This window comes from Lygodium microphyllum, chromosome 8, assembly GCF_053477565.2.
Source record: "Lygodium microphyllum isolate KBCC chromosome 8, Lygodium_microphyllum_v1.1.10, whole genome shotgun sequence".
Lineage (NCBI taxonomy): Eukaryota > Viridiplantae > Streptophyta > Polypodiopsida > Schizaeales > Lygodiaceae > Lygodium > Lygodium microphyllum.
Genome location: NC_141142.1, coordinates 63,341,112 through 63,353,507, shown reverse-complemented (window position 1 = coordinate 63,353,507; position 12,396 = coordinate 63,341,112). Strand labels below are relative to the sequence as shown.

The 12,396-nt window shown below is 47.9% G+C and overlaps 2 protein-coding genes across 2 annotated transcripts in view; one reads left to right on the top strand and one right to left on the bottom strand.

Moving 5' to 3' along the window:
• Positions 1–12,396, top strand: part of LOC148032385 (coiled-coil domain-containing protein 39-like) — a 224,217-nt gene that overhangs the window by 28,441 nt on the left and 183,380 nt on the right. The gene's annotated exons all lie outside the window — the stretch shown is intronic.
• Positions 8,594–9,547, bottom strand: LOC148032386 (uncharacterized). The gene has a single exon (XM_087683847.1). It carries the CDS (start codon positions 9,530–9,532, stop codon positions 8,594–8,596), a length of 939 nt encoding a protein of 312 aa, XP_087539973.1. The 5' UTR covers positions 9,533–9,547.

Here is a 12,396-nt window from a genome sequence, read left to right as displayed (position 1 = left end):
TACTGCTGTTTGACGCGGAGAAAGTTTGAGTTTTCAGCCTATAAGTGCAGGTTTTGCTTTTTCATCGCCTTCGGCGGGTGAACAAGTTTCAGGACGCGGAAGAGCCTTAGCAGGCTGAGTTTTCACAGTCAGAGGGGGCTGCTTTTGCGTTTATGAAGGCATTACAGGTGAAGATGTCTACAGAGATTGACTTGGAGTTCCAGTCGATTATGGACCGGAAGGTGCCTGTCTTGCCGGCTCTTCCTGCAGATCAGAAGCTCAACGGCGACAACTACCGCATTTGGCGCGTCATGATGTTGGCCATCCTTGAGTCCTATGATTTGGCGGAGCTGGTACAGAAGGAGATCGACCGGCCCTCGGTAAGAGATGAGTCTAAACTCTCTTCCGATGCTCGTGCGGAGTTGGCCAAGGCTCAGTCTCATTGGGACAAACTGAATGCCAGGATTCGTTCCTTTCTTTTTCTATCATGTACTACAGCCGTGATCGCTCACATCGAGAACTTGACGGTGGCTTAGGAGATATGGCTGGAGCTTGATCAGATGTACAATCGGATGACCCTTATGAAGCGGGTTTCTTTGGAGGTACAGATGCGGACCTTGTTCGTAAACAAGTCTTCTTCGCTACGGGAGCACATTAACAAGCTAAGGCAGCTTCAGATGTAGGTTCAAAATGCGGGGAAGCCGATTTCCTCCGAAGACATGGCGATCACACTTTTGTCCCGGTTGCCGCCACGATTCGGTACATTTTACTCTGCCCTTATTGCTTCGGGGCGAGAGTCTACTCTTCGGTGGGAAGAGTTGGTTCCTATGGTCTTGGACCAAGAGGAACAGTTAAAGGGACAAAATGCTTCCAAGTCGGAGGCGCTGACAGGTCAAGCCTCTCAGAAGAAGGGGAAGGACCAAAAGCAGAAGAAGGGGGATAACAAGTCCAAGAAGGACAAGGACAAAGACTCCACATGCCATATTTGTGGAAAGACTGGCCATTGGAAGAAGGATTGCCCTGACAAAGACAAGAAGGACACCAACAAGAAGGACACCAAGGATTCTGGAGCGGTGGCTGCACCTTCATCAGCTGCATTTCTTCATCTAGCTGTCATTGAGGACGCTTCACTGAATGCTTCTGATGCTGCGATGACGGCTCCCCAGGCTCGAGAGGATCGTTGATAGTGGTGCCTCCCGGCACATGACTCCTTCATCAGATGGTGTTGCCCAGTTGCGACCCTCGCGTGGGCAGATTCTCATTGGAGACAGCTCTTCAGTATCTATTGCAGGTCGGGGTAAGATGCAGCTTATTCCAGATGGACGAGGTGGTACCCATACCTCAGAGGTTTTGCATGTACCAGGCTTAGGGTACCATCTTCTATCAGTTCATAAGATTTGCTCCCTTGGCCTTTTGGTGGAGTTTGACAGTACTACAGTGCGAGTCCTCGATCGTGGATCGAGGAAGGTTCTATCATCCGGATATGAGGAGAACGGCATTTATAAATTGAAGTCTTCCACTGCCCTCTCTACTCTTCTTCTTACCTCTCAATCACAGTCAGAGTTATGGCATGCTCGGTTTGGTCACCTGAACTATGATTATCTTCGGAGGGCGTCACGTGGACAGCTTGTTCGAGGGTTGCCGGATATAGTGGTGAGCCAGCAGCCATGTGTCTCCTGCATTCAGGGGAAGCAACATAGGGATGCCATTCCCCACACAGCTTCGCGGCGGTCTACTTCACCGATGGAGCTTGTATCTACGGATCTATGTGGCCCTATGAGGAATGAGTCCTTGCGTGGGAGCTCCTACTTCATGCTGATCGTGGATGACTACAGCAGGATGACATGGGCCTACTTTTTGGCATTAAAGTCAGAAGCTTTCTCACACTTCAAGGATTGGCTTCTCTTTGAGGAGAACCGATCAAGCCGGAAGTTGAAGACCTTGCGATCCGACAAGGGCGGTGAATTTGTTTCTAATGAGTTTGCTTGGTTTTGTGCAGATAAAGGAATTCACCAGGAGTTTGCCAATACCAACACTCCTCAAGAAAATGGCATTCTTGAACAGAAGAACCGCAGTGTGATCGAGATGGCGCGCACCATGATGGAGCACCGACAGAACCCTCAGGTTCTGTGGGCCGAGGCTGTGGCTACTGCAGTCCACATCCTTAATCGATCCCCTACTTCGGCCGTGGAAGGGATGACCCCGTTTGAGGCTTATTTTGGGACAAAGCCAGATGTTTCTTACTTCCGGGTCTTTGGGTGTGATGCCTATGTTCACATTCCCAAGGCTTACCGTGATAAATTTGAAGCAGCTTCCCGAAGACAGGTATTTGTTGGCTATAGCTCCCAGTCCCAAGGCTACCGATTGTATGATCCCGTCAAGCGGGATGTGTACACTAGCCGCGATGTGCGGTTTGTGGAGGTTCCGGCTATCTCAACGAGTGAGGAGCATCCCGTTCTTGGAGATCCAGGGAAGAGTTGGGCTCCTTCTACAGTTCCACTGGAGCCCGTGCCTTTTGATTATGATTCTGTTTCTGACACAGAGTCTACTGTTCCACCGGTCACCTCTGAGGAGTTACCACCGGTGGATATTCCAGAGTCTTGTGCTGATGGAGAGAGACGAGGGGAGGTTCGGCCTCCTCCTCGCTGGGCCCGTGACACACTCTGTGATTCAGGGATCGAGGGGGTTCCTGAGGAGTGGGGACCGCAGGATGGTCCGCGGCGGTCACGTCGGCACCAGGCACATTCTACGGAGCTTGTTTGCTCTAACTATTGTTTGATGACCCGTGTTATACAGGATCGAGAGCCCACCTCCGTGAAGGAGGCTTTACAGTCCGCACCATGGAAGAAAGCTATGGAAGCTGAGTTGGAGGCTATTGAGAGGAATGACACTTGGTCACTCGTGCCCCGCCCCCTGAATAAGAAGGTGATTGGCGTCAAGTGGGTCTTCAAGACCAAATACCTTAGCGACGGTTCTTTGGATAAGCACAAGGCTCGCCTTGTTGCTAAAGGTTTTACCCAGCGCCTAGGGATTGATTGTCATGATACTTTTGCCCCCACAGCTCGTATGGCGACCATTAGAGCTGTTCTTGCCTTGGCTGGCCATAGGAGATGGCCTGTTTACCAGTTGGATGTAAAGTTGGCCTTCCTCAATGGTGATTTGAAGGAGGAGATCTATGTTGAGCAGCCTCCTGGTTTTGGATCTTCAGATGGGAAAGTCTACAGGTTGAAGAAGGCCTTGTATGGCCTCAAGCAGGGTCCGCATGCATGGAACGAGAAGATTGATTCATTCCTCCAGTCTCAGTTGGGATATCGGCGTTCCAAGGCTGATCTGCAGCTTTATGTTCACACTTCTGAGGATGGTTGTGTGCTTTTTGTCTTATATGTTGATGATTTTATTGTCACAGGTGATGATGCACAGCAGGTCCAAGAGACGAAGTCAGCTTTACATCGGACGTTCGAGATGACGGACTTGGGTCTACTCCATTTCTTTTTGGGCCATGAGATTTATCAGTCTCCGAGGGGGATCTTCATCTCTCAACAGAGATATGTACAGGAGCTCTTGGTGTCTTTTGAGATGGAGGATTGTCGAGCCCTTTCTACTCCTATGGATCCGAACTGGAAGGCCACTTCCCATTCAGCTTCTCCTTTGGCAGATGCTTCCCGCTATCATCAGTTGATTGGGTCCTTGATTTGGCTTCTCAACACTAGGGTTGATCTTTGTTTTGCTGTTGGGCTCTTGGCAGGGTTCATGAGTGAACCTAAGACGGTACATTGGTAGGCTGCTCAGAGGATACTTCGGTATCTGAGAGGGACGTCTGATTTAGGGATTCATTACCCCGGAAGAACAGATGGTTCAGATCTTGTACTTGCAGGGTGGAGTGACTCGGATTGGGCCGGTGATGTGGACCATAGGCGGTCTACTACAGGTTACTGTTTTACCTTGGGTGCAGGTGTTATTTCATGGAGTAGCAAGAAGCAGCCCACGGTAGCCCTTTCGTCTACTGAGGCGGAGTATCGGGCCGCGTCTTCCACCACATGTGAGGCTGTGTGGCTTCGGAGATTATTGGAGGAGCTTGGGTGCCCCCAGACTCGTCCTACTTTGCTGCAATGTGACAATGAGAGTTGCATTTCCTTGGCACGGAACCCTGTTTTTCATGCCCGGACGAAGCACATAGAGATCCAGTACCACTTCATCTGAGAAAAGCTTCTGGATGAGACCATCACTGTGGAGTACTGCAAGACGGAGGACAATTTTGCGGATTTGTTTACGAAGGCCCTTCCCCAGGCTCTACTTTGGAGACATTCCAGATCCCTTAGGCTTCTGCCCTGCCCAGGCTCTGAGAGGGGGTGTTAGAGATCACAGCCTGATCAGGGGCAGCAGGGCAGGTACAGCCAGTACGGTGGCAGCAGTGCAGTCGGATAGGTGTGCAGTTGGACTGCAGAGTCGGACTGCCACGACGTGGCAGTTGGACCAGTGCAGTCAGCGACAGGCTATTTTCTGGCGCCCTGTTTTTGGCAGATTCTGGCTATAAATAGCCGACATCCCCAGCAGTCTCCCACACTTCTCTGCTCACAGATTACAGACCGGTGACACGCGCAGATTCCGTCTCTGTTCGCAGATTTCAGACAGGAGACAGTGCAGACTGCAGCGGACTTCGAGGTGAACAGCAGGTTGCATCGTCGAGGTGGAGACACGCAGTCCAGCACATTGCACCCGTGTATATATCTGCATATCTTTGTATTCAGCACACTTTATACAGCAGATCTTCATCTTCCACTGTCTCTTTCTCTCTCTTCTCTCTCTGTGTTCTCTCTCTCTCAGTCCTACGCTTCCGCACCGCTGCACTCTGACACTTAGTTACTCTTTAGAGAGTTCCTTGTACTTTGTATTTTACATTGGTTATTCGCTGAGATGTTATTAATAGAAATTACTTTTCTTGGAAAAGAGAAAAAGAAAGATTGATTTTCCCTCTTTTCCTATTCTCAATAGAGAACTTACGTGTTTTATTGTATAATAAGTGATATATGTGTACATGTACATCTTTTACATGATCTTGTGAGAGTGAGAAATGCTTCTTTTCTCTGAGGTTGATTTGTAACCAGGCTCTTTCCTAAGGGACTTGGGTTAGGTAGGAAAACACTCCTTCAAAGGGGGGGGGGGGGGGGGGATTGGCCTATCTTCAATCCCCAATCTTGTCTCCATTTCTTTTACATTTCCGTGGCTATAATTTTCTGAAGAATTGTCATACTCAATGCTAATGATTTTTTTTCATCATTTTTTAGACACATTAAGTCTTAAAAACAATGAATATTATAATTGTTGAGCATTCTATATTGTTGAGGATGCTTACAATGCCAGAATGAACTAAAGTGACTATAATTGAACTAAAGGTATTAGAGCTCCACAATGTTCCCCATTGGCTTACAACCATGAGATGCATGTTAAGAATATATTGCTAACACTGCTCTTTGAACTTTGAAAGGGTACTACATGATAGACTTGAAGTAGAAGTTGAAAAAACCATATTCAATAAAGATCCACCAAAGGTAGATACTATTTTCAAGGAAGTTCCATATTTTGCCTCTATAGTGGTTTGTGACCACAAGCGAAAGCTCAAAGGCTGAAAACAACTAGAAGAGCTCCAATAAGTGTAATGATCCAAAAATTAGTGTCTTGAACTTTGAAGAATAAATCTTTGGTAACTTGCAATAAATAAACAACCACACATTAAAGGGTAGACATTAGAATATGCGATGAAGCAGAGAGACAGTAGGGTTTGTAGAGAGAAACATAGTGTGTATGGCAAACATTGAGAAGTGAAACTCATGAAACACAGAAGAACAAGATGATGAAGCATTGAATCAGGCTATGTGAAGAAAAGTTGATACAGTGAGGCCGCAAAGCTCAAAAGACGACTGCACTATTGTGTTTGAATTAGGCGGCAACACTTGAAGGGAATTTTCATAGTGAAGGGAGCGAAATGTAGTCCTTTGGGTATTGGGCTATTGAAGTAATCATTGCAATGTGAAGGATAGTTGTCGAGGATGAAGCATAGTTCTCTGATGCCATCAGGGATGGAAAAGATGATTACCAATTATTGAGGGAGTGAAGCGCAGTCTTTAGATGCCAAGAAGACGGCCAGGGATGCAAGGATGCCTAGAAGGGACAAGGCTGCAAACGCAAATGCCGAAGGCCTACAAAGGATGATGCTTGTGTGGGAGAAGGTCGCCAAGCCGAATAAATGCATGAGAGTACCAAACGCAAGGCGATGGAGCCTCATGACTATCAAATGCAAGTGGTAGGTGCTGCAAACTTGATGCCGATGATGTGGATGCTGACGCCAAATAGAGAGGAGCCCTCTAGACTAGCAAACACAAAAGGAGATGGCTGACTTCTAGTAGAAGAATATTGATGCCAAGCTAGGGAAAGTTGCAAATGCAAGACTAAATCTTGTCACTAGATGTGGGGGAGATGATGCTAGGCTAGGAGATGAAGGAAGGTGGCCCTGAATTGCAATGTCCTCCAATAGGGGTATGAGCAGCAGTGGTGTGGAGAGAGAAGATGTTGGAACGATGAAGAGAGTATTGAATGAATGAAAAGAGATGAATCAAATGTATGGAGAGGTGGCCCATTTATAGGCCTCAGTTGTCTAGGTTAGTGTGCCACTATGTGGGTACCCCCCCACTGATAAAGTACCCAAAATGAGGGTGCCAGCTCTTCTTGGGGCTGTCAATAATACGAAACCCTATCTAAAGAGAATAATTGAAGAAGTGGTTTCTCAACACCCTCTTTCAGGTCTGTAAAGGAATGAAGAAAGAGAAGTGAAGAGAGGTAAGGAGAAGTTGTAGAGGTCCGTGAGATCCAAGATTTCAACCTAAAAGGTAACATGTAGTAGGGAGCAATAGATAGAATGAACTAGAACTTGACTCCACCTTGGGAGGGAAGCCTCTAGCTCCGTAACTCCAAGCTAGAAGGAATTCGAAGGCCTCGTCACCAAGTTGTGGTTGAACCTCCAAGGCCATGGTCTAGGTGGTACCTAAAGATCCTGGGTATTAGTAGGAGAAATGATTGCTCGAACATAGCCATCCCTAATTAGTAAAAGGTGGGTGAAGAACTTCATGATGAGTAGGTACGCCCTTGAAGGGTGAAGATACAAGGCCTCCCTTTGAAGTCGAACAAGTAGGACCTTCGCAGAGGGCAAAGAAAGAACATCCCCCTTGGAATTTTCCTCTTCGAGAGAGAGGGAATCTAAAAACTCATGGATCACGGACTTCGAATCATCTGATGACGAAGAAAGTGTCACTGGTTGTGCTAAAGAAGGTATTTGAGGTGCTGAAGATGTTGAAAATAGTTGAGGGTGGGGAAAGGAGAGGTTCATGCGAAGCCAAGGGTTGGTGATAGTTGCTTTCTCTCAATGGAGTGGACTGTGGAGTTGAAGTAATGGAAGGTGTCAAACAGCCATTGTCTCATGAAGGAGCGTATTGACAAGTAGATTGTATCCAGTAATCATCGTCTCTCTCGGTGGAGCAGATTGTAGAACCGGAGGTTGTCGTGGGGGCAACCATTGAACTCTAGAAGCAATAGAAGAAACCTCCGTAACGTATTGCGGTGGTCAAGGAGATCAAGGTACCTAGTGATTCTCCTTTGGCTCGAAAGGATTGAGTGCGCATCGGATGCATCTTATTTCCTTGAGCATAGAAATCTAAAAATTGGTGCAAAATAAAATTTGTGGTCTAGAAGGGAGAGGTGGCACAATGAGTGCTTGGGGGTAGATGCATGTACTCCGGTGGTGTAGGGAGCAAAGATCGATGTCGGAAAATATCGGTGGGGGGTCTGGTCATGCGGATAAAAATTAGGGGAGAGAGAGAAAAAGAAATGAAAAAAGAGGAGAGAGAGAGGGGGAAAGACGAGAGAGAAGAGAGAGGCAAGAGAAATGAAATGATATATTAACGTCTACAAAAGGCCAAACTGACCTATGAGACCATGAGTTACAATCATGTGTATGATGGTACAACTGCCTGGGCAAAATATGTAGCACAAAGCAAAATAAGAAAGGAAACTAACTATGGCTATGTGCAAAACATAGAGCTCTGTCTAGTAACAATGAGCTCCAAATGGTACAATCTCATGTGGGTATGGAGGGCCTAGCTCTAGCCCAAGCAATAATCCCCTTTATCCACCTATGAAGGTGTCGTCGGTGTCTATGTCGAGGCCTAGGACGTTTGGATCAGCTAAGCTAAACGGTTCGATCAATTAGTATTCCTTGTCTGTGTGTGGACTGTGGCGGTGAGAGAGGCTCTCATGTGGACTGTGGCTGTAACTGTATTGAAGTCTTCTGAGTCTCCTTTGCAAAGAAGTCTGTGAGTTGCCTTTGTGAAGGGCCTCGGTGTCTTGGAGCAGTTGTACTCCTGAGGCGCATGTCATGAAGCTGTCGTATCTCAGGAAGAAAGAGGCCAAGGCATCGCTGATCGGTAAAATCCATGACTCTGGATAGTGGTCCAAATCCGTCTCTAAAGAGATAGTGGAAATGACCGCGAACCTCATAATACGCTGGGCAACGGCAGATATAATGCTCCTCTGGCTCTAATTGGCATATTTGGCATATGCGCTCCTATGGTGAGATGGATCTATATCTGCAATTCTTAATCTCTAGCTGATGTGAGGAGGTGCACAACTGGCCAATAGCATATCTGATCCCATCGGAAAGGTGGGTGTCCATGTATCTCTCGCGAACAATAAATCCATCATCTGGAGTATGAAGGAAATGCTTGCGGTAGAAAGCCATCTTTGTCCCTAGCTCCTGCCTTGGCATCAACCATGTCTGCTTGATATCCAAGCGGGTAAGATCCATCCTTATGATTTTGCGAATCTCTAACCTGCTCAGATCAAGAGATGGTGCATCAAGGGAGTATTGGAAGGGGGGTAACTTGACCATGCTAAAGCCATGCAGCTCAAACCAGACCGACATCTGTGCATACCAACATGAAGTATCACCCTCTCTGGCAAGCTGCTTGGAGGACTCAAGGGCCAACCGTGCATATCTATGTCTGGGTAAGTTCCATAGGCTATGTATGTATGCGACCGATTGGGTGAGGGTCTCTACCACAATCGGTCTAGCTACTAGCTCGGTTCTGATGATCTCATGTGGCAGTGAGGCCTTACATCTGATCATCCTGGATATCATGGACACTAGGGGTTTCTCCATTGACCTCCATTCGTCATAAGTGCGCCCTGATCTGCTACGGTGGTCAAGACTAGGCCCCCATATTTGTACTCCATAAAGTAGTGTGGATGTGACCAATGTATCGAAGAGCCATAGCTTGGTGTGGGGTTCTTGGAATTGCACCTGTGAGCACATCCTCTCCAAACCACCTAGTGCTGTGTATCCGCGGGTCAGTCTACTGTCTACTGCCTCTCTCATAGAAAAGGTGGGCCCTGTGAATAAGACTCCCAGGTATGTATAAGAATCCACATACTCCAGCTCCTCAGATCCATATGTGAATTTAGATGCTGATCTCCTAACCCACTGTGGTGTAGTATTAAACACCATCACCTTGGTTTTACCAAGGTTCACTAAAAGCCCACTGTCCAAAGTATAGGAGTGTAATGCATCCAAGTGTCTCTATAGAACCTTTGGAGAGTCAGCTATCAATACAATGTCATCTGCATACAATAGGAGAGGTATCCAAGTGCCAGCTAGTGGAGCTCCTCTATCTCCTTCCTGTGAAATATAATCAGCAATCCCATCAATGTACAGGCCAAATAATGTTGGAGAGAGGGGGCATCCCTGCTTCACCCCAATGGTGGAGTAAATAGGTGCCGAAAGGCCCTCAAGTGTCCGGACTCTGCCCACAACTCTCTCATACAGTGCCAAAATACCCCAACTAAGCTCTTTCGGTACTCCCATGGCATGCAATCTATGTATCAGCTTGTCTCTCGGTACTGTGTCAAAGGCTTTGTGGAAGTCCACAAAGTAGCAGTAGGTCCGTCTGCCATGGGCCCTTCCCTCCTCAATGATCGCTTTGAGTGTTAGGATGTGATCCAATGTGGAGAAGCCTCTCCTAAAGCCAGCTTGTCCCTGTGCTCTAAGACCCCACATCTCTGCCCACCTGCTTAACTCATGCTCAAGGATAGAAGCATATAGCTTAGCCAATGTATACCCAACCATGATAGTCCGATAGTTACTGGGTAGAGTAGGGTCCCTTGACTTGAGGATAGGCACAATAGTGTTCGTGCTCTAGCTTTCTGGTAGGCCTTCACACATGGCTCTGTTAAACATGTGAGCTAGGAATCCTGCTACCAAATCTCTAGCATGGATCAAGTGCTCGGCTACTAATCCATCATGATCTTGTGCCTTTCCTTTGCTAAGTCTGTCAATGGCCTCTTGGACCCTACTTTCTATAAAGAAAGTGGTGGTCTCTAGACAAGGCTCAAGTTGGTCAGGAAGAGGTGGTTGACCCTCCACAGTATAAAGACTAGCTGCATGCTCCTCCCATACAACGGTGGACGTAATAGGCGTGGTCGGGCAATGCTCTTTGAAAAGCCTCCAAGCCTATCTAGAGTCCTGGCTCAAGAATAACTGACATAGGTCTCGCTCCACCCAGCCAGCTGGCGGCGCTGGGTGCAGATTGGTGGTTCTGCCCATCCAGCTGGCTGTTCTTTCTTCTGCTGATCTATGTTTACAACAGGCGGTTCCTCCCTATCTCCTTGCGTTTGCATAGGCTGCTGCTGATGGCTCAGCTAGTCAGCTGGCGGCACAACCAGCACTTTTTTTTTTCTCAGCTTGCGGCTTTTTCCCACAGCCGGTGGCTGCACCTTAACTGCTGGTGGTTCTTCCCAACCACTGGTGGTTCAGCCCACTTCCAGCCCTTCCCTACCCTCCCACCCCTTGAGGTGGACATTGTGGCTTGTGGTTTGTGGCTGACCCCTCCCTTCTCCAGTTTGCCACACCGGTACCATGGCATCTCCACCGACAGATTGCCCTTCTACTGGGTGTTCCTACTGCAGCACGAACATTCATCCCACAGAAGACTGTTGACTTTGAGACCTTTTCTCCCCACCCCTCCGGAGTATATGCGTCTTCCACCATGCACTTCTTGTGCCACCTCTCCTTTCCAGGCCACAGAGATTGTTCTACATCGACTATCGGTGTATTATGCTCAAGGCAATAAGCCACAACCAACGCGCACTAAGTCCTTTTGAGCACATAGAGGCTCTAAGACCTTACGAGACAATAAGCCCTCTTGGAGACCACCCCACAATGCAGAGGTTTTCCCCACCCACTTCTAGGTACAGTGGCTTCCACGGCCCACATCTCCTCCACAGTCCACTCTCCTGAGAGCCTGCGACTATTCCCCACCCTTGGCTCATCCTGAGCCTCCTTCTTCCCCACCCTCTTCCACTCAGGTTCGAGAGACCACTTCTGGGTGCTTTTTGCCTTCTTCTTGTGAGCCCCAAATACCTTCTTCGGAACAACTGGCAACACTTCCTTCGTCATCAGATGCTTCGCAGTCCATGAACCATGAGTGGTTGGATTCCCTTTCTCTCTCAGATTGGGATTCAGAGGGGGATTTTCTTACTTCATCCTTAGAGGGGGACTTCCAGTTCTTCTTTGACTTCAGAGGGGGCTCCTACTTCTACTCCAGATTCAGAGAGGGACCCTATGTACCATGAAGTTCTTCTCACACCACCTTTCACTTTTGAGGAATGGCTCTCCTTTGAGCAGTCCTTTCCTCTACTCATACCTAGGATCTAGAGGATCTACCTAGATTGGGGCCCTTGGGTCTTGAGCAGTAACTTGGTGGCTAGGCCTTCGTATTCCTTCCAGCATGGAGCTCATCCAGTCTCTTGAGGTTGAGTTTCGAGTTTTGCAGCTCATCCAGTCTCTTGACTATCTTCAAAGATCTCCTTTCAGGTGGTATTCTCAGGTTACAGGGTGGATCTTCTTCGTCCCTTGGTCAGCATGGAGCCAACTCCCAAGGTGGAGTATGGGCATATCGTTATGGTTCTTGGCACCACACAAAGTCCGACATTTCTCCTATGCATTGCATGTTTTCATTATCTTTGTACTAGGGCGCTTGGGCAAGTGCACAATTTTCCCATGAGGGACATTGTCCAAGTGGCACCTGCTGCATGAGCATTCTTTAGCATGTAGCATTGTATCTGCACCTCGCTTTGCTCTTGTTCCCCTTTTTGGGCCTGAGAGGGGGTGTTGAGAAACCCTTCACCTGCAGTTTGTGTTTTTGCATTTTTGTGTTTTGCGTTTAGGGTTTGCAGCCCCAAAAAGGGGTGCCATCCTAGATTGACTGTGCCTATTTATAGGCCACTCTCTCACTCATTCCTAATGGCTGATTCATTCAGTCCATCACCTCTTCTCTCCAGCCTCTCCACGACCCTCACACCCCTTCAGGAGGA